The following is a 20,915-nucleotide window of genomic DNA, read 5'->3' as shown; positions in this document are numbered from 1 at the left end:
TCGCTCGTAACCGCTTTCAGCATGAACTGTTTCATTCGATCAAGAAGATTATGAGCTGTCGATCTGTTCGGGATATCTTAAGACAACTTCAAGTCCAATCAGGCCTCTAATCCTCATGACGTAGTGAATCCAGGGCTGGAATCCAACCGGAGGTATTCGGCTGTCTTGGTGCCTATGCTGGTCTATTAATTTAGGTTATTGGCAGTCTGAAAATTAGAGCTACGAGGCGTACTCTCAGATGGCAGGGTCACAGAGACGATTGGATGCTTATAGAACATAAGCTATATATAGAAGTTGTCAAAGGCGCTATAGATAGAACAAAGGTGATTATTTCCACTTTGAGATGTCGATCAGCTCCTTCTCGTAGGCTCGGCAGGAATTATCCCCGTGGAACATCCTGTGTAATCACGTCATCGAGGGCAAGGGACTGTTCTTCACTACATTGGGGCGCCAAGGGAAGATCATCATAGCAAGACACGGTTCCTATTATGCCCCGGAGGAGCCGGTTCGGGTCTAAGGATTCAGTCTTAGACCTTGAACATGAACCACAGCCCCCCGAAGACACTCCGCGGAGGGATTGGGCACCGCCCCCCTATTGGCGGCCCCAGGTTGCGTTCCTTCGGAAAGGATATGATCCACCGCGGAGGGATTGACTATCGGTGGCTTGTTCTCCAACATCTTAATCAGACGACGGCGGTAGTCGTCCACGGAGATCGCTAACAACGTTGACGATTGATAGCAAGTTGAGGCGAATTTGGTTAGTATTGGTAAGTCTCGACTTGGAAGACAACTCACCCGCGAGTGACGTATTGTCTTGCATTTTCTAGTTGGTATGTAATGGCGACTGAAGTGTATAAGTAGGAGCCTCTGTCCGTTGATGGAAACGATCAATTCCCACTCAACGTCAATACAAATTTTACAACTACTCCCTACTATTACTACCATCACTTACAGCTTCATCCATCATTATTCCTATCAGACAGCCTACCACACTACATCGTACCAGAAAAATCATTCACCATGCATGCTTCAAAGATTCTCACCGTCTTCACTTTGACCCTGACGGCGACTGCGGGCGTCCTGCTCCCCCGAGAGGATCGTTCAAAGGACGGAATCTACAACGAGAAGGGCAGGATCACCGGACTTCCAAAGCGAAGCGTCAACACAGACGGTATCTCCAACATTGAATCCAAGCGGTCTGCCGAAGCGGACAACGAGACTACACAGGCACTGGAAGCTCGCAAGGAGCACTGGGAGTGCCACAACCAGCATTATCGTCCCATTGCATTAAAGGTTGAGTACCAAGAGGAAGCCAGCAACGCCTTGATCGGATGTAAGTAGCAAAACCAAACAAGATCTTGGCTGGGGGCCATCTACATCAGATCCACCAGCTGACAAGCAGAGACAGTCTGCAAGCAGGACGGGAATAAAAATAGTTGCGACCAGTCGATCTGGGCCAGAGCCGGGGATGTGACCGTCTACTACTGCATGTACCACGGCCCCGGCAAGTTCGAGGAGAAACAGCTCAAGTACTCCCTGTCCAAGATTGCCGGAGAATGCAGGGAGGGCTTCGCCGGCAATATCGGAGACGACGGCTTCGCCTACGGCGTAACTCGGAACGACATTGAGGGTGTGTGCTATTTTGACGTTGGGTATGACGGATGAACATCATGAGAAGGGGTGTGAGAGGGGAAGATAGGAGACTTGGTCATATTTTACCAGAGCTACGATAGCATGGGGGCCCTTCGCGGGGGAGAAAGAGAGCACACGTTCGTTCATTAGATAGTCACAGTCGTTTTTGTTTTACTCGAATTTACATACTTTATCCTTAATCCTGTTTACTGCATTATATTTTCTTGATGTTAATTTAGCCTTGCTATTATCTCACCATCATCAGGCAAGTAAGCGACTCTCGAGGGTTATTCCTTCCTATTCCAGCTAATATTCCTCGTTATCCCAGTGGCTTAAGGGGTGGGTTTACCGGTTATTAGAGAAGTTGCCTCTATTCCCTCCTAAGACATACTATTTATTCCCTCCCCCCCCAAAAAGTATTAATATAACGTGATAGTCATGCACCTTTGACAGTAAAGGATCCTTGGCGCCAGACGAGATTACCTCCTGACCCGGTAAGAACATCGCCGTCAAGTGAAGATGGCTGGTTGAAGATACATCATGTCACTTCGCCTAGCAGCAAGCAAAAGGCGTTGCAACGTCGCTCGAATAAGACTGCATGATTGGGCTTGTGAGTGGGGCTCAGCTTGAGCTTGAGTAGCAGAATGCCAGGCTACTATGTACTATAGTTTTATTTAGGATTTTCTTGGTGATCTCTCTGTTTGTTGGTGTGTGTTCTTGCTGGGGTATAACCGGAGCAACCCCCCTGTGGCTCGGAACAACCATCCGCAGATCGCTCCACGGTCGCGTCCCACCTGGACACACACACACACATACACACCCGTGCCCACTCCTGGATCCTGGGCACCTGTCTTTTACTCATGGATGCCCATCCCACATCTTCCCTGACATAGGTCCAACTAGTACCAACCAATCGTATGGTCTGGTCGGAACCAGCTGTGGTAGCCTGGACGCGGTTTAGCGAAACCAACGTGTAGCAAGCAAACCTATTTATGGAGACGAATCCCTCCGCCAGACCACAGTCCCTCCGCATTCCTAGACTGTACAGTGGCTATGATTTCAGGCACACATACTGGCGACGATCCCTCTATGATGACGACAACATTCCGTGGCTATTTTGGGAGCTACTACCAAATATCGGTCGCTGGTAGTAGTATTTTATCAGTATATATTCTCTGAATGTCTCGTAGTGTCGTGCAAAACAACTGGCGCATACCAGGCACTCCATTACATCCAAGTCCGTGAGACAACCCTTTCTCGATGTACTTCATTACAATCTTAAACCACCAAACCTATTCTTTGGGCCTGACTGATTAGCCTTCCACCATGAAACGAGACTGTGCCCTCTGCCTGACCGCGCTCCTAAGCGGCATCCCCATGGTGCAGCCGCTCCCCGGCGCCGCGGCGGACCCAGCCATCAGTCCCGTTGAGCCCACCCACTTCGGCCCCCAAGAAGAGACCACCACCATTACAACCACCTCCAACAGCCTCGCGCTCCGCGAGGACGGCGCCCTACAACCCTACCGTCAGCACCTCGCCGCCGACCTCGACGACGGCGACTGGCCGGGCATCATCAAGGAGTGCTCCGCCGTCTACGATAAGCTCAAGCACGACATCTCGACGCTGCCCGACTGGGTCTGGCAGCCGCTGGCGAAGGGCCTGCCGCTGCCCGTCGCCGCGGGCGGCACCTGCCACTTCCTCGGCTTCCCGCGGTGCGCGGGCGCCACGGCCGTCGGGGTCGCGGGGGCTATGCACATCATTCTGCAGGGGGTCGCGGACGAGAAGGCGAAGAAGAAGCAGGGGGCCCGGCCGGCTGCGACGAAGGTCAAGGGGGACGGCGGCGGGAAGGGGAAGAGGACGAGACGAGGGGAGAGGGAGAAGATGGCAAGTCGACGCGCGCGGATGATAGAGACTCGGCTAAGTATTTTGAGCAGGGGCAGGGCGCGGGTCGAGTCCGTCGCTGAGGTGTTGAAGGAAGGGGAGGATGAGAAGGAGGAGCGTCTGGTCCCCTCTTCGCATCTGGCCGCCCGTCTGGCCGACCAAGGCGGTTACGTCGTGGACATCACTGGTCTTTCTCTGTGCATAGAAGATGGCCCTGTCGCGGACCACCGATTCACTGATCGCGGCGACGGCACGGGCGACGTACATGTCCGACCGCGGGCGTTTTCAGCCGGTCTGGGTCGACGAGCAGACGGCGCGGGCTTCAAGGTCAGCTACAAGGTGGTTAACGAGGGGACAATCCCGGTACGGAGCCCGACCCTTCTGGCCTCGACTGGACGACGAAGGCGATGGCGGACCATTGGGCGAAATGGGCCGACGAAGGGCAAATGGGCGACTACATAGGGGCCATTACCATGGGCGAGTCGGGGACTACGGTGCAGTTCCGGATCATCCCCGAGAACGGGGGTTTCGGAGAAGAGTACGAGGATGTAAACCACTGCAATAAATAAAAGGCATAGCTTTTGGGGTTTAGTCATAAGTGGATACAGGGAAGTATACTAAAGTTTTGTTTATTATTCAATAGAAGTCTTTGCGTATTAGAGGAAATGTAGATGTTATTTACGGATTTGAGTATTTTACACATCTCATGTGGCATTTCGTCCCCCTACACTTAGTTCGGACCCCTTTTCGGGAGTGTGCACCCCCTGCCTCACTACCTGAACCTCCAGATCCGTGTTTGATAATCTGCGACGGGGTTCGCTCGCACCGACACGCATCGTCGCTCTGGCAAGATACACGGGCAGGGCGCCCTTGCCGTCCAGGTCCGACTCCTCGATCTTGACGCTGAGCTCCGCGTTCCGGGTGATGCGGAGGATCGTCGACAAGGAGCCAGTGTACGATCCGCAACTTGCGACGGTGGCGATCAGACCGAGGACCACTCCCGCCAGGGTGGCCGCCGCGGCCGCGCCGTACGCCGCCCACAACTTGTCTGGTGCGTAGACGTAGACTGTCTGCGAAGTCGTGCGCGTGACCGGGACTTTGGGTGGTGCGGTGGTGGGGTCGGAGTAGTTTGGCCTATAATACATATGATTTACCTCGATCAGTGGATGGAAACGCTTGTTTGAGAAGGTGGCTTACTGAAACATTGTTGAGCTCATAAGGCTAACGGTGAAGTTGCGGAACATGGTCTCCAGCGTCTCGAGTAGTCGTTGTTTCGGCTCTGTCGAGCGCATCTTCGGAAGGCCACTTGTTTCGGGCTCGGTCGACTTCCAGAGTTTCCTACCGACTCTCGGCGTTATTATTAGTGTTCTGAGGATAAACGAGGGTGTCTCAGGGGGGATAAAGGCAACTGGAATAGACGGTGAATTGGTTCCCCCTGAGAAACTGGGCTAACGAGGAATAAAAACTAGCATAATAGGGAATGACAACTGGAGTAACGGGGAATAACGGCTGGAATAGGAAGGAATTGATTTTGAAAGTCGCTTACCACTGCAGATCGGCATAATCTACCCCATAAGACTCTGGTGGCCACTTATGGAGTTCAAAGTCGCTCAGGTAATTGAGTTCCTTTGTATCTGTCAGAGATGTGCTCAAAACACGCGAGTTTTGGGACATCATCGGGCTGTTGTTGTTGGAGGGAAAAGATACATCGCCCGTTATCCATGTCGAAAACGCTCGAAGGATGCTCTGGTATGCGATTTGTGAAAGTAACCCTCGGTTAACCACGCAATCGCTAGTTTGCTCTTCAAACACACCCTGCAGCGTTGCGCAGTTCTCTTGCAGGTCCAGAGTCGTGTTTGGCCCTCTGACCCAGGCAGTGACAGGCACGGTCTCTCCTAATTCTGATATCTTTATATCAATATCTTGTAGCCCTCTGGCATACTGGAATTTCGTGAGATATGTCGAGTTGTAAAGCTGGCATTGGACAATAGTCTCGTCCCCACCGTATATGCCCAGCGGATTCTCCGATTTGTTCTCCCATCCAGGACTTCCAAGAACGCAGTCGTTTCCGTTGTCCGATCTGGGAAAGTGTTTTCTCAGGAGCGTGTTCGGTAGACTCGCAATATATAGGGTTGAGTCCTGTTTGACCCGCCTCTGGTCCCAGGGTAAATTGAAGACGGAGTCCGGGTTGCTGATGGTAAGGAGTGAACTCTGGTTGTCTAGAGAATCTCGGTAGTACGGCCCGGCCATGGTCGAGTTCAGATTGTATGGCTCGTGCCAGGCAAGGTATGTAGGGGCCCTATCACAACTTGTCCTATCCTGCCCGGTGTAGGCAGCAATGCTCCGAAGTATCCGTAGACGGTTATCCGCCTGAGCGGGGTGGCATACCAGATTAGGACCAGAGGACTCCAGCGACCAGCTCGCGTTCGGGAACGGAGGCGTTATTGGCAAAATGGCCTTTTGGGCAACCACAGCCATAGAAAGTTGCTTTAGAATCTGACTGGGGTCATTATAAGAGTAATAGTTAGATCCGTTTCCTGCCCCACGGTACACGCCCATCGAAGCTGCGTAGTTGAGATTAAGGAAATCAATATGGGGCACATTTTCCATTACTACCTCCAGCACCCCATCGATAAGCGAGACGGATAGAGTAGCTGGAGCTATGATGGATGCGATTGGTACTAGCCTGCTACCAGTCAGCTGCGGGATCGGCTTCTTTTTGTACCACATATGACTTACCAGGCCGTTGCTGCAACAAGGAATAGTACAGGGTACTTATACATCACTGGGGCGTTCAGCAGTGAGATAAGACTGTCCAAGCCCGAATATAGAGAGTCCGTGTGCTTCACCGTCGATGGCTGGCCCTTCTCCGTGTTGTATTTCACCTGGCGCCAGAAGAGTTGAATGTAGGCTGTAGACACACTGAGCACGAACGCCGCTTTGACTAGAAAGCCAAAGGCTGTCCCGACGGCGATGTTGAATTGCTGGCCAGAGTAGTTCAAACCGAGGAATGTGTAATCTCCTGTCTGCGCCGGTTTGGCCTCGAGAGAAGCATAGAAGAGGTGATGGCCGACCGCAAATATGATACCGACAACGAAAGATGAGACCATGAGGAAAGGGGTCCACCAATACAAAGAGGGAACTCGATTCATTCTGAGCTGAGACGGACGATGAGGGCTATGATGATTTGAACGGACCATTGAAACCTAATGCACCATGCGGAGGATGCCAGGTTTAGAATGTCGAGAGATCGAAAAGGGGTCAAGTTCCCCCAGCGCACCACACCCGTTTTCAATGCTCGAGTAGCGGAGGTTTACTTATAAGGGTCCAGATGAGGATGACTGGACAGGCAGGGCTTTTGGGCTTTGGGCTCTGCTGCTATATGCAGTAGTAATCCGTACCTTATTTGCACAGCAACATTTGAGGGGCATTTGCCTGGAAGGGTTGGGGCGCCATCCGTGAGAATTTGCTTATGTTTCTCAGTCATTCTTATTTTAACCCGCTGCAAGGATTCATACGTCAGACAAGAGTCGTAGTATGGGGTCCAAAAAAGTATGAATATCGAAAGATGAGGTCGGTTTGGCTGCTGCCGGTTCAGGTTGTAGTAGAGTTTATGAGTCGGCATAAGCTGAAGCGGCACTTATGTAAGATGATATGCACGTTGGTTCTCGGTTTACTATAAGCATCATGATGCAGTCAGCTCGGGTTTACTGCATGCCAGCCTTCCTTCCGCAAGTTCCCCACCGGCAAGCAGCTGACTAAACTCGACCCAAGAACCGTTACCCCTGACATCGCCCCCCGGCGAGGCGGTCCGGATCAACGCCAACTGTAGTCAGGAACAGCACGAGCAGAGACGAGGAGAAGCTCTTTCTCCTAAACGCGATGAAAAAAACACCGATGTGGCTGGTAAAGTGACTGGTGTGACTGAGCCACACGTTGCAACGGACTAAGTCAGGAACAGCCTCGATAAAATACATATTATCTTTTCACCTTCGATTGATTGGTAGCATGAATCCGTTCATAAGTGGCTGAGTAGGACTTTTTAAGCTGCGGCCTATAAGTGCTCATCCTCGTTGGCCAAGTTTCCCCAACTTCTCATACCTACCTACTCCGGTCGTGTGCTCCATGAACGCTGTCGAGACTCTCCTGTCCATTGGCGCACAACGAGCCGGGTTTGGCTGGAGGCTAACTATTCGGCCACCCAAGTGCAGCCAGCAGTATTGGGTGAAGAAGAAGCCGCGTGATGGTGGAGGCACTACTTTATTGCGAGGTAGTAGAGGCACTGCGCGATTGGAAAACAATACGACCTTCCGGCTACTATTCTTCATTCTCGGTCCGCTGCTACAGACAATTAAGCTATTCGCTTGCTCTGGTATACTCTATACAAAAATTCTGGCCTCGTGCTACTTGGCGAGCTTCTTGTGCGACGAACTGGCGCTGAATATCATCTGGTTCTCGGCGGCGGACGATGGCGACCCAGCGCCCCTCAGTCTTGCAACTTCGGTTCTTTCCATCGCGGGATACCCCAATAGCCAAGAAGGGAATACCGCCAATGAGTCTTCGACCGCGAATATGTCGAGGCTGGACTTTTCGGCAGATCTAGCCATCTATCCAAGTTCGTTCTTCATGTGCTGATTTACGAACAGTCTCCGTCTTCGTATCCATGCCCCTAAACCTCAATGTTCTTCACTGGTTAAAGATCAGTCTATATTTTACTATCCTTATTATATGCCCTCCCTATACCCTGTCCTATACCCTGCCCATAATCTCCCGCCGACTCGGTGATAGATGGAGAAGTTTCGGCGCCTTCTTGGAGGGGCTTCCCACTGGTGCCATAGCGTCCTTGCTCTTGCATTATCTTCTTGGATTGGACTGCGACCCCCTGTCACAAACACGGCCCCAATCTCTCCTACAGCTTGATGGTGCCCTTCTACGACTCACCTGCTTGATGTACGGCAGCCTATGTATCACGCTCTGGTTACCCGAGGCAGGTCAAAGGTATACGGACTTATGGATTGCCTCGCACTTCGGCACTCTGCCGAACAATAAGCCCGTACCCAGCAGGCTTTGGGTATCTTCCCCTGCAGTTTTCGTGTCCCTGCAATTTCGTACCGCAAGTTTATTGTACTTCGCCGTCTTCGACTCCGGCACTACTTTCAAGCCACCATGGACAGATTTCCTGGGTGATTTCACGCACCCACCAAAACCGCCATTGCTGGTAACAATTCTGGATGAATTCCCAACGGCGACACTCGGTCAATTAAGCATGGTCAACTGTAGTTTTTACTCGCAGATTAGCTAGATTTTAGTACATAGGCATCGAGGTACTCAGGTCCTAAGGACGAGCAAACGCTATAGAACTAGTACTATACAACTCACGATTATAAGCAAAATCAACTTACTATCACGCCGCCTTCTTCACAAAGTCTTCTAGAAACACCCATCGACTCCTCCTCCTTCCACCCAGCCTCCCGTCACCTATTTGCCGACCTGGGGAAATACTCCAAGGCGCCAAGCAGCGTCCAGGCATGAGCCATGACGACCAATATCCTCTCATTACCATCGAACGCCTCGGCGGCCTGGAGGGACCTGCGGGCCATTTCGACATCGCAAGGGTGTCTGGTGCGGATCTTCGTGAAGGGTATTGTCCCCGCTGTGTCCGAGTCCGGGACAAGACTATCGGCTGCTGCTTGCTCTCGGAGGATGTGATCGCACGGGCACATGTTCCGGTAGACGTTGAGGACCGAGGAGTCCGGCCCGGAAGGCAAGGAGGGTCTCGGCTTCCAGGGCAGGGGCACGTGTGCGCTGGGCCACCACTGGCTGGCGTGGTGGCCGAGTTCGCCGCCCATGAGGGTGAAGCGGGGGGGGGGGGGGTCCGCGGTTGTCCGTGCTAGGGCTGCGACATGGTTGATGGTGTGCTCTGCAGTACGTATGTTTAACAGTCAAGATGATAGAACGGGATAACATTATAGGATACATGCTGGGATATTAAAAGGACAATTATCGAGTAACGAGTGGTGGTATAATCAATTACTTACGCCAGAAGTCTCGAGCATGTAGAAGCTGCCGTCACCGAACCAGTCGATGGCCCGGAAGCCTCCGATTCTGAGTCCGTTGGAAGTCGAGCGGGCGGAGATTGCGGACTTCGTAGTCGGCTTGCAGGATCATGGCCTCGGGGTTCTCCGGGTAGCCAGGCATTTCTGTTTCCTTAAAGCCGGGGCGGATTACCAAGTCCGTACTGGCGAGGAACCCAGCAGGGTTTCCAGTGTGGTCGATATGATGATGGCTAGTTGTGTGGTCGGGTTTCTGTCATGCCTATATTCGTCGAATATCTATCTTTGAACTGGAAATAACGACGCTGCTCCAAATGACGGCCTCGACAGCATCAATCCACACCCCCATCCCGCAACACCTCATAGACGTCAGCCTCCGGCGGCTCAAAAGTAAAGTCCTTATGGTATTCCAGGACGGACGGAGCGTCGCTCTGGAAATCCTGGCGAGATGCCCAGGTCGAATACAACCTTCCTGTCGGCCTTCTCATGCTCGATCAAGAACATGTTGTCCGGGGGCGCTCAACGTACCCTCGCCCTCGCCCTCCGAGAAGTCCGGGAGCGGTGGGTCAAGGAAAAAAGCGAAGAGTGAAGTCTCGCCCTTGACGCGCGCACCCGTGTCGATGATCGAGGCCTTAACGGTTTCGTGGCCTGCCGGCACCTCGACTGATGACATGATGTGGCGGGTATGTGCGTGTGGTAGTTAGTTATGAGGAAGGGTGATATCTTTCAATGACCTGTGATAAGGGATATAGTAATTTGGTACTGGAGGGGCATTCTATACGCGTACGTTCATAGTTAATGAGCTGCATTACGGAAACATCACCGAGATACAATGTGCGTGCTTGACTTAGCGTCATCTTTCGCACTTTCGGAGAGCCCGACCACATGGCTAATCGGCGTGCATGATTCAGCCGTTCTGTCCGTTTCCCCCGCTGAGGCGGATTGTGCTTTGACGCCGATCTGGTGGAGCAACAACGAGGACGAGCCTCGGGATCTTGTGGGGTTCATCGCAACTAGTTCGGACTCGCTTTGACCTCGTCTCGGGTCCGACGTTTAGGGCTACCGGGCCTTGACGTCAAAATAACGGGGATACGAAGCGGGTTAGCACCAAACACTAAACATAGGGCGGAAACCCTGATTTGACGTCCAAACTTTAACTGAAGATGTGTAGAATAGGGGCTTCGTACGCTCCACAACGGATGTATAAGCCCTGGAAGTCCTTCAGGCTTTTCAAGCCTAGACATGCTATTCAAATCCAACGATATATCTTCCTATCTTTGACAAGATGGCGTATCATTCCGTTCTCGCCCGCAAAGCGATGTCAATTTCATTTCATCCTTGTTTTCTTCCTTCATTACAACATGTCGCGGCAAAACTCATTTCAGAATGGTATGGTATTTCGTCTATAGTATGGTAGACCACTAACCCTAGAAGGTCTGGTGCGTCTGGGTATTGTGTTCCCAGCTCAGTTGTGTCTGCTGCAGAACATGAGAATAAACTGACTAATGAGCTCGGATATCTACTCCAACATACTTGATGTTTATATATACATACATGGCCGAAATGTGGAATCCTAGATGAGGAACCGGAAAGGATCAGAGCCCCCTGGAAATCCTTTGCGTTGCGCCCCCGCTAAATTCAGATAATGGATTAAAACTCAAACATTACAAGGCACTCTCACTCTCACATTATCGTGTCATCATCCACCGTCGTCAAGGCTTTGATGAGGATCGCCTCCTTAACTGCGGAGAGAATGTACTGCATGGCGGCCTCGCCGCCGCCATCGACCGTCATGCTGCAAGGAGAAATGAACAGCCGCTCCAGGTTGCGGGCCTGGAACCCCTTGAGAACCTCGTCGGCGGCTTTGGGGATGTTGACATTGTCGCGGGGGTTGGCCGTGTTCCGGACAGTCCAGAGTGGGGGGACGTTGAGCAGCAGGATGATGGACGCCGCCGCGAACCACTGCGAGTTGACGACGGCGTTGAGGAGCTCCATGGTGTCGCGCATCACCTCGGGCTTATCATACTCCTCCAAGTCCACCACAAATACCACGAAGCGCGCCTCTTCGAACTGGTGGATCCACTTCTTCCACTTGCCCGTCAGCCCGCCGATATCGAGGAAGTCAACACCGAGCTCTCGCTCTCGAATGTCCGTCTTGGTGATTCCTCCCGTCGTCGACGCGAATGTCGTTGCGTAGATGATGTCCATTCCGGTGGGGACGTAAGCCGGCATGGTTATCCTGCGTAACGAAGAAAAGAAGCTGCAAGTGCCAGGTCAGTTAGAAGCCCCAATACCGAGGCACAAAGAAACCCCGTTCATGGAATGAGACTTACTATTCTGCAGCTCTGGGCCATGATGAGTCTTTCGGCTCCTTTGCTATCGTTACCGATGGAGATGGCTTTACCATGCTTGCGATGTGAGGATCCTGAAGGATATTCTCTAACGCGCTGTAAAACCTCTCATCCAACTCGTCGGGTAGCCCAGTATCGACGTCATTAATGCCGCCGTTGTAATACCCTTCCAACACTTCCACGTAGGCCCAGAGGTATCTTGCATGGGTGTTGACCTGTTGTTGTCGCATCTCTCGGATGAGCTTATGTGTGAATCTCCTCACCAACTTCAAAATCAAGGTCCGGTAGTCGTAGAGCTCCTGGCTGGTGTACGACTTCGACTTGTCGAGCATCTTAGCCGCTGTCAAGATGTGCAATCGCGAGTCCGAGCCGAAAAGCAGAGCCTTGTATTGTTGCTGCTGCCTCTCCTTCCTGTAGTCTTCTTTCAAAGCGCTGTCGATTGCGAGGGACCGTTTCTGATCCTCGCTCTTCTCACGCCTCTTGCGGAGTAATTTCCACTTGCTTTTGGCAGACATGACGCTATTCGAGCGAGCAGGCGCGAGCCAGCTACCTGGGCGGGAGCTGGTGGGTGTGTAAGGGCTTTCCGACATGTCGTCCGTGAACCTGTCGCTGCTCCCTGGTGAGGTGGGGGTAGTGCCATTGACGATATACTTCTCGTCCGTATCTGTGGGGGTGGCGATGAACTTCTCCTGTGTCTCAACGGGGCCGACGACAATCTTCCCATCATCCTCGTCGCGCGGAAAGAGAATGAACTTGTCATTCGGCTCCACTTGCACCTGTTCTGGTATGGGTTCGGCAATGAACTTGTCGCCATTTATCACTGACGACAATGTGCTGTACCTTCCACCGTTTGCATGATTACCATATACCCTGCCGGCGACAGCAGAGCTCTCGCCATTCTGGACTGGATGGTGCTCCTTTACATCGGCCAGCCGCCGTTGCCAGTTTGGGTCAGTCGGCGGCTGGTAATGTGGGGCCGCTTCCGTCGAGTTCTGGATCCAAGTCTCGTATATCCTTGACACGACGGGGCCGTTGCTAAAGTCGGATTTGAGCGACGGCCTTGGTGTATTGGCAAAACTGGGACTGGCTATCGCTGTCGACGAAGATGGCGACGACGCAGCCATGTTGGGGTTTGAGTAGCGGGGCACAAACAAGGCCGATGTGCCTTCTTCTATCGCCTGCAATGCACGCTTGGTCTGTGGTTGATCGAGCAATTCTTTCTGTTGTGATATGGCAGCTCTGCAAATTTCATCCCGTTCAATCAGCGACAAGTCCAGCAGGGGAATGCATCACATATGCAGTGTTCAGATGCAATGCCGACGGCATGCCAGCTAGCGGGTAGCAGCAGCAAGCAGCATGGGGGGTGAAAGCGAAAGTGAAGAGTGGAAAGTAGACAGAGGAAAGCGGACTCACGCATTGAATGCGCCGAGCAGAAACATCAAAGCCGTCGTCTGCTGCTGGATCATGGGCTGCGACTTCTTCAGATTCCTCGTCCGCATCAATCGCAGCAGCTTGTTGGGCATGTTCTTGCTCCCGACGGTGTTCTGGTGGATCTGGGTGACGTCCGAGTCGACGTTGGCGATCAGCAGGCGGCAGCAGATGAGGCAGCGGTCGAGGTCCATGGCCAGCTGCGAGTGCAGCTCGGGGAAGCCGACGGGCGAGGCCGAGAAGCCATCGATCCAGTCCTTGATCTGGCCGAGCGCGGTGCGCAGCGTCGCGAGCTGGTTCTCGAGCAAAAGCACCGTCAGATCGGCGTCCTGCCAGTGCCCCCGCACCTCGGTTGTATTGGAGATGGTCCTGTCGAGCGCATTGAGCATGCTCGAGAGCGTGCTAGCCGTGGTTAAAATAGTAAGTGGATCCATGGCTCAGGTGCTTAAAAGGTCAGGGCGATTAATAGTAGTGAAGGAGAAAGGCATCCGTATAAGAACAACCTGGGACAAAGGGCAGCGGCAACTCTCGCGATGCATCCAATCTCTAATCTGTCTGGTTTGTTGAGGGTTGCTCCGTTATGTCCACGTAAGTAAGTTAGTAGGTAAGTTAGGTAGCAGTAGGTAGTAATCGCTCCGGGTGAGAGTGGCAGAGTGGCAGGTTAGATGATGACAAGGGGGGGTAAGGGAGAGGAGGAGAAAGCGCAGGCAGTCGGACCAGTAAATGAGAAATGGGCCAAAGGGTGCAGAGAGGCGTGCCAGGAAATGGAGCTGCTGACGTTTGAGGGATCAATACAGTATGCAGGGCATTGCAGGTGGCGACCACTTGAAAGGGGACTTGCTCGAGGGTGTACCTACTCGAGTTGCTGTGCCGCTTCTGCAGTGCCCGCGCATTTGCTGGGCGCGGATCGTAGCCCGAAGAAGTTGTAGGGGTGGTGCGACCTCTGGTCCAGTCATACATACTGGCACTGCTAAAATAATGCCCAGAGCAGAAGTTCTGCGCAGATGGGCATGATGGGCCTGCAGATGCGCAGATGCGACTTTAAAGCCAACTAAAAAATGGGGGGCAACTGGACCCGAAGAGATATATTTAAACCTGTAGCTTTCCCGACCTCACGAAGCGGACCGTGTTGTTTTCTGGTTGCTGTAGCCTGTTGTTGGTTCAGTTCCGTCAGGTCAGTGCTGGAGAACCACTGTCGGGAGGTGCCGACTCCAATATCCACAAATCGGATGGGCGCCTGGGATGACCCCGAGAGAAGAGATGGAAAGCCTACTTACCCTATCTTGCTCTGACGACACGGTGGTCAATGTTGTGCCAGAGAGTCTTCTCGAATCCTCAATCGGTATTCGCGCGACTAATGTTATGCCCGAGGAAGTCCGTCAACCCATTACTTTCTAAATACATTCTCACCCATATATTCGTAGTGCTTTCCTTGCACGCACTCGGGGTTGAACATCACGCCAACAAGACGATCACTTCCCAGCTCATATTTGAATCACGAGAATGATGGCGACGACATACGCCCCGTTGCAATGGGATGAGGCGAGATCGCATTCGCACTCTGTTTGCTGACTGTCGAGGCTCCAGTGCCCAGCGCACCCTAAGAACTTTCTATTGCGGTATATGAAAGCCCATATTGCACATGGAACTGAGCGCCACTTAGGAACCTGAAGCTGGGTAGTCATCACACTAAAAATTACTTACGTACCTTACGTCGTCGGTGGTGTTCATATCCGACGACAGGGCTTGCGGTAGGCGGGTAAGGCAACAAACAGGACGGTCTCACTAGTTGCTCGAGTCCATGTCCCTGCAGAAAAAAGCACGCCGCGCACCCCCGTACATGGGCTTGATCACTGGCTTAAACCAGGCGGCATCTAGACACTGGATCGCGACGCCTTACCCGTGCGGCCGTTGGAAAACCCCCGAAATCGTGTTTTTTTATTGCTTCCAGCAGATACGGCGTAGTATTTTAGGGCTGGGCTGAGGGGGCGGGCGCAGCTTTTGGTGTGGGCGCAGTTTGGGTGCTGCCTGTGAGCAATGTGCGCAGCGCGCGTATATGTAATACGCGAAGCTTGCAACTTCAATTTGCTTCCAATGACGTTTTGGTGAGACATAACCCGTCGGTAAGTCTTCTAGTGCCGCCTCCATTGCTCAGCTCTCTCTTTCTTCCCGCTCTCTGGACTCTCTGAAGGAGCCACTAACCACGTGTGATAATACACAACACGGGCGGGTTTCTGCCATATGGCAGTCCTGCACATCACTTCCCAAAGCAGACAAGAGACAGGACGGGACGCATCCTTCAGCAAAGCCCGTGGCAGAAGCCAATGGTGCATGGGTTACAAGCGCGCCAGCTCGGTTTCACTGGCCATTGGCCTTGATCAATTCTCCCCGCGGCGGATCTTCCTCATCGGGCTTGTTGGCACCAAGCTCTTTGGGGCAACTGGCCGGGGGCTTGGCAGGGGAGGGGCTTGAGGGCAAGCAAAGTCCTAGGCACAACCATCCACAATGATCCTGGGCCATCCTGTGTAAGTATGTAAGTAACTACCCGCTACACCCGATACTGTCGGAACTGGATGGCTCTATTGAGCAAATCGCGTTGCGAGAGGCACGAAGGATTCGAATGAGATCATTTTGTTCGTCATTTTGACGCGTTCGGGGAATGAGCTCTACAGAACACTTGCGATTTTGAATCCTCCCATGCAGGCATCCATGTTCCATCACAGCCGCAAGGTTAGTGCCCGCACTGCTGCTCGCTCCGCATTTTCTATCTGGCCTAATTTTTTAGGCTCGAATCTGGGCGGGACCTTATTCGCCTGCGCGCCTGTTTCGTCTGAAGAGCCGTTACGCTTAACATCAGATGGCACGTGGCATGGGACGCTGGTCCCAGCAAGAGATTAAGTCCATGCTCAAACGCCCGTCGATGAAAACGGGGTGGCTTAAGAATGGGCTTGCCCTAGCGATCAGCTCTGATGACGGTGCAACAAGTGAGTAGGCTAATACTAAAATGTGTAGGCCTGAAACTGGAGGCACTTTCCTACGCATGTGTGCGGCGCGGTTTTGCGTGACAGGTTTCCTGCATGTTGTGCTCTATGAAGGATAGCGTACAAGAGCTGCATTGGCTCTAGACTCAGATGAGATCGAAGGAATCAGCCTTGGCCAAACAAAGCGGGTGTGTCAGTAACGATGAGGATTCGTCATCATAGCTTAACACTAAGTAAGCTGCTCAGAAAGTCACACCGAGGAAGCTGTGTATTTGAAAAGAAATACGCATACAGGACAGTGTAGGGGAGAAAATACTGTTCATTCTGTTGGTATATTCCATGCGTCTCATATACTACCTCCCTAGCCACTGCCGCCGCTACCTCCATCTATTTTCACTCTTTAGTCCAACCAATCCCGTCCTCTCTGTGTTCTACGACAGCGTACTCAGCCACGACCAGTGATGGTGTGGGTAGATATTAGGATAGTCACTTAAGGCCGCCCGATACCACAGTCGATGGTGATCAGTTGTCCCATGATAAATCCAGCATCCGGCACCAACACATTGATGGTGACTCCCCAGCGGGCCCAGCTCTTCGGCCATGGAGATCGATATCAACGTCAGGGCCGGCCTCAGACGCGCCGTAGACGGAGAACACAAGGTATCCATTTGTCAGATTATAACGCTACAAGTACCAAGGGGCTTATTGGACATCGACCTATAAGGGTATGCTCGTGTAGACTAATAGCTTACGAACGAAAGACTGGCTACAGCCATGTACATGTAGTTTGGCATAGCCAACAGCCTCAAGGATAGCAAAGTAAGCGAAGTAAAACTTATGTAAATACCACAAAGGATGATGGATAGAAAGAGGCCATATCTCCCAGGGTGCAATACAATCCCTTTTCCTGATACCAGCATACCAGCCCCTATTCATGATATGCCGGCGGCAGGGGAGCCGGCCGAAACCTTGAGTAAGAACCTGTCAAAACATCAACGGTGGGACAGCCTGGGTAACATGCTCATGGGTATTTCTTCTATTGCAAGTGCACCATGGGGTCTGAATGGACCAGTAATTGATGCTCGTAACTTTTGTCGTTGGTGGCGCCAACTATTCCTTTTAAGACCCCTGTCATGCACCCAAGCCCCTTTTGATATGTTCTAGACTCTGAATTTTTCAACCAAGAAAGACACCAGTCCGCTACTATCAATCTTTGGAGGTCCTTTCCACCAGTTCTGTGATCATTCCCAAATTGTGTTTTTTCATATCTCCTCCCTTTAACCCAAACTTCCGACCAAAACACCATAATTACCTGTGATCCCATCTAACCCAAAAGCCCCCCCCCCCCCATGAATTGTGATATGAAATATTTCTATCCCTCCCTAGGTACTTGGTTGTTGTTGAAAATTTGCCCTACATAATAGGCATCATCCAGGCCTCACCCCGTCAGCCCGCCGGGGCTCCAGCTGCTGCACCTGCTTGCCCACGTCACTGAGGTGACCCGACAAGCTGCCGAGCAGCCTCTTCATCTCGTCCGCCACGGCCCGCTGGGTGGCGCGGCCCTCCATCACCTGTTGCGACGGCGGGTCGACCGCAGCCCGGCGCCAGAATGCGGTGTCGTTGTCGCCCCCATGGATGCCATCATCGCCATCCCCATCACCACCGCCGCCGTCGTCGAACTCATCGTCTTCATCCGGCGGGGAGAGCAGGAAGTTCGCCGCAGTCGGGAAGTTTCTGTGCGGAGGCGGCGTGTAGTCCATCATGGACGAAGATGTCGGTGGTCTGCTGCTGTGGTGCAGGTCGAAGGGGCTCATCGACAGCCCGTCCTCCCCGAAAAACATCCCCGCGGACGCCCAGGGGGCGGCGGCGCCGTTGGCGGTCCGTGGGGGCGTGCTGGGGTACTCGGGCGAGGTGTGTTTGAACGTGTCCTTGGGGGTGATGCCGAACACGCTTTCGTCCAGGTCGATCAGGGTGTTGAGGGAGCCGCGGTCGCCGACGCCTTCGGGGACCGGCATCATGGGGCTATGGCCATTCGACGATGAATTATTTTGAGAATGATGGTTATTGTTGCCGGTGAAGCGACGCGGGGTTCCTGCGCTGCTGCTCCGGGCAAGGGCGGGACGCTAGTCGGCCACCGCCAGTCCATCTTGTGCTGCTGGCCGGCAATCGATGTAGTATTGCTTCTGATCGGCTTGGGCAGTATTCCGCCTTTTCCGGGCTGCGGACTGGGCACGGGCTTGAAGTTGGGAAAGAAAGCGCCGCCGCTTAGAGGCGGGGGCGGGCCCCTTCTCGGTATGCCCCGGTTGGCTCGCCCGCTGGATGGTTCATGCGGAGCGGCCGAGTGCGGAAAGGCCCTGGGGGCGGGTCGGAGTGTGGTCATGTCGTCCATCGACGAGGTTGGGGTGTCGAAACCGTCCCCAAGGGAGGCGTCGAGGTCGATCAGGGATTCTCGTATCGCAGCGGTGCTGGAGTCGTCGCGGAGTGGGAGATCCGGCGTTGACGACGACAGCATGCTACCGCTGCCGTCACCACCGCCGTCACCACCACCAAGAACATCACCGGCGTAATACGTTCTCGAGTTCTCTGTGTAGTTTGTTCTGGTGTTGGGGTCAAAGACCTTCTCCAGAGGAGCCTTGAGTCGCTCAAGGACGTGGGAGGGGGCCGGCGCCTGCCCTTCGGCCGCAGCGGCTGGGGTATCATATTTTGCTGAAGATCCTGTGCGTCGGGGCCACCGCTCTCGACTTGCTGGTCAAACTCCAAAGTCGTACTGAAGTTCCATTCGTCCTGCTCTGAATCGGCCGCAGTGCGGTCAGCCGCTACCTGTGCCCCGATGTTGGGATTGAGCAGGGATTGCCTGACGCCCCCCTGCTGCTCCCAGAGCCTGTAGTTCCGCACAAGCTGAGAGAGCGAGTCAGCGGGATATGCCAAAGAAGTATTGCGGATATATGCGTGGTCTGCGACGCGTTCGATGGTAGGGCGCCGGTCGGGCGACTTCTCCAGGCAAAATGCGACCAGATCCTTCAGTCCGTCAGAATACTCCGGCCCTTCGAGCCGAGGAATGTGCCCGTTCAGGAACTGTCCAAACTGCGAGGGGTCGACCCTCGCCCTGTGCGACTCCAGAGCATTCGGCGGCAGTCCCGAGGCCATTTCGTAGGCCACCGCCCCGAACGCCCAGATGTCGACGGCCGGGCCGTACGAGACGACGGACTCGAAGAGCTCAGGGGCCATCCAGTGCAGCGTCCCGATGACGGTGCATCGCTTGTCGAACTTGGTCTGGACCATGGCGGCGACGCCGAAGTCGCCCAGCTGGACGCCGCCCTCCTGGGTGACGAAGATGTTGGCGCACTTGATGTCGCGGTGGATGACGCCGTGCGTATGGATCCAGCGGACGGCCTCGGCCACCTCGCGGAGGATCGGGATGATCCACTTCTCGTCGAGCCGGGGGCCTTTGCTGCTGTTGCCGTTGTTCCCCGGCGTCGACGCCGCCGCCATGAAGGGCTTCATCAGCGTTGCGACGCTGCCGCCGGCGCAGTAGTCGGTGACGATCCACATGAACTGCGCGACCATGAAGGCGTCGACCACGAGGTTGACGTTGGCGGCGCCGACGTCGCGCAGCAGCTTGAGGGTGCGGATCTCCTTCTGAATGTCGCCATAGGTGTCGGCGGAGCCCGGCTTGACGCCGTCCCCTTCCTCGATGTCGACCATCTTGATGGCCACGACGCCGCCCGTCTGGCGGTCCGTGGCCTTGTAGACGCGGCCGTAGCTGCCCTTGCCGATGAGCTCCGAGAGCAGGTAGGGGGGCGCGCTCCGGCCCGCCTCCCGGCAGGCCAGCTCGGTGGCAGTCTGCATCGCCTTGGCGTCGTCCATCATGGCCCTTCGGGTCTCCATATTGGCGATTTGGCGTGGGTCCAGTGTCGGGGTGGCGGCCGTGACACGAGTTTCTGCGAGGAACTCATGGTAGGCGATGTTTCCCATCTGGATCGATAAATGGGGATCGCGGCCGGCAGGGGATTTAATCTTCATGGGGAGCAAGGGTTCGTTCGTAGGTTAATTAGGATGTAGTTTAGTAAGATTCCCATCAAGTATTATTACCGGGATGACCATTTAGCCTTAGCAGATACTTGTGGCAAACCCCCTCGCGTCCTGCATATCACGGAAAGAAACCTGGGCGTGATCGAGATGCCAGGTACGTTTTGTATGGCCGTCTCTGTTGGACAACCACACTGCCGGGGAATCGGGTGAACGGGGTTGCATCCGCGAGCAGGGGGCTTAGGTGAACACTGCATAAGCGAAACCACACTTTCCAATCAATTGGTCCCTACCAGGTACAGGCGACGGGCGGTTCGCGAATCCCGATATTGCCGGCCCGGATAAACAATGGTTTAAACCTACCCCTTTCTTTCATTTCCAGGACACGAGATACTGGTACTGTGCCCATCTCATCACTTGATATAGCTGCAGCACGTCTTTACAGCTTCAGGGGCAAGGTGCTGTTGTCCTCCCCATGATAATCACCGCCACGTAGACGGGGACGTCAACGTTCTCCGCTACTAATTCGGGGAAAATCCGTAGACCCGGTTGAGTAGGGT

General features: G+C 53.7%; 6 protein-coding genes across 6 annotated transcripts; 2 read left to right on the top strand and 4 right to left on the bottom strand.

The window, feature by feature from the left end:
- Positions 1 to 1,020: 1,020 nt before the first annotated feature.
- Positions 1,021 to 1,665, top strand: PG994_005036 (uncharacterized protein; the record flags this gene model as incomplete). The annotated part of the gene is made up of 2 exons (XM_066856445.1): positions 1,021 to 1,333; positions 1,409 to 1,665. The coding sequence occupies 2 exons, from the start codon at positions 1,021 to 1,023 to the stop codon at positions 1,663 to 1,665; spliced, it is 570 nt and encodes a 189-aa protein (XP_066718612.1).
- A 1,293-nt stretch (positions 1,666 to 2,958) lies between these two features.
- PG994_005035 (uncharacterized protein) lies at positions 2,959 to 3,975 on the top strand (the record flags this gene model as incomplete). The annotated part of the gene is made up of 1 exon (XM_066856444.1): positions 2,959 to 3,975. The coding sequence occupies one exon, from the start codon at positions 2,959 to 2,961 to the stop codon at positions 3,973 to 3,975; it is 1,017 nt and encodes a 338-aa protein (XP_066718611.1).
- A 242-nt stretch (positions 3,976 to 4,217) lies between these two features.
- Positions 4,218 to 6,665, bottom strand: PG994_005034 (uncharacterized protein; the record flags this gene model as incomplete). The annotated part of the gene is made up of 4 exons (XM_066856443.1): positions 4,218 to 4,647; positions 4,711 to 4,792; positions 5,328 to 6,199; positions 6,253 to 6,665. The coding sequence occupies 4 exons, from the start codon at positions 6,663 to 6,665 to the stop codon at positions 4,218 to 4,220; spliced, it is 1,797 nt and encodes a 598-aa protein (XP_066718610.1).
- A 2,322-nt stretch (positions 6,666 to 8,987) lies between these two features.
- Positions 8,988 to 10,239, bottom strand: PG994_005033 (Metallo-hydrolase/oxidoreductase; the record flags this gene model as incomplete). The annotated part of the gene is made up of 4 exons (XM_066856442.1): positions 8,988 to 9,433; positions 9,548 to 9,656; positions 9,926 to 10,038; positions 10,095 to 10,239. 4 exons carry the CDS (start codon positions 10,237 to 10,239, stop codon positions 8,988 to 8,990), a joined length of 813 nt encoding a protein of 270 aa, XP_066718609.1.
- A 1,010-nt stretch (positions 10,240 to 11,249) lies between these two features.
- Positions 11,250 to 13,779, bottom strand: PG994_005032 (uncharacterized protein; the record flags this gene model as incomplete). The annotated part of the gene is made up of 3 exons (XM_066856441.1): positions 11,250 to 11,826; positions 11,900 to 13,156; positions 13,331 to 13,779. 3 exons carry the CDS (start codon positions 13,777 to 13,779, stop codon positions 11,250 to 11,252), a joined length of 2,283 nt encoding a protein of 760 aa, XP_066718608.1.
- Positions 13,780 to 17,753: 3,974 nt separating this feature from the next.
- On the bottom strand, positions 17,754 to 20,349 carry PG994_005031 (serine/threonine-protein kinase nak1; the record flags this gene model as incomplete). Its single annotated transcript, XM_066856440.1, has 3 exons — positions 17,754 to 18,348; positions 18,462 to 19,041; positions 19,095 to 20,349. 3 exons carry the CDS (start codon positions 20,347 to 20,349, stop codon positions 17,754 to 17,756), a joined length of 2,430 nt encoding a protein of 809 aa, XP_066718607.1.
- Between the last annotated feature and the right edge of the window lie 566 nt (positions 20,350 to 20,915).

Source organism: Apiospora phragmitis (assembly GCF_038363925.1).
Source record: "Apiospora phragmitis strain CBS 135458 chromosome Unknown utg000005l:1.0-4161743.0:1.0-4166827.0, whole genome shotgun sequence".
NCBI lineage: Eukaryota > Fungi > Ascomycota > Sordariomycetes > Amphisphaeriales > Apiosporaceae > Apiospora > Apiospora phragmitis.
This window is presented reverse-complemented; position numbering and strand designations above follow the sequence as displayed.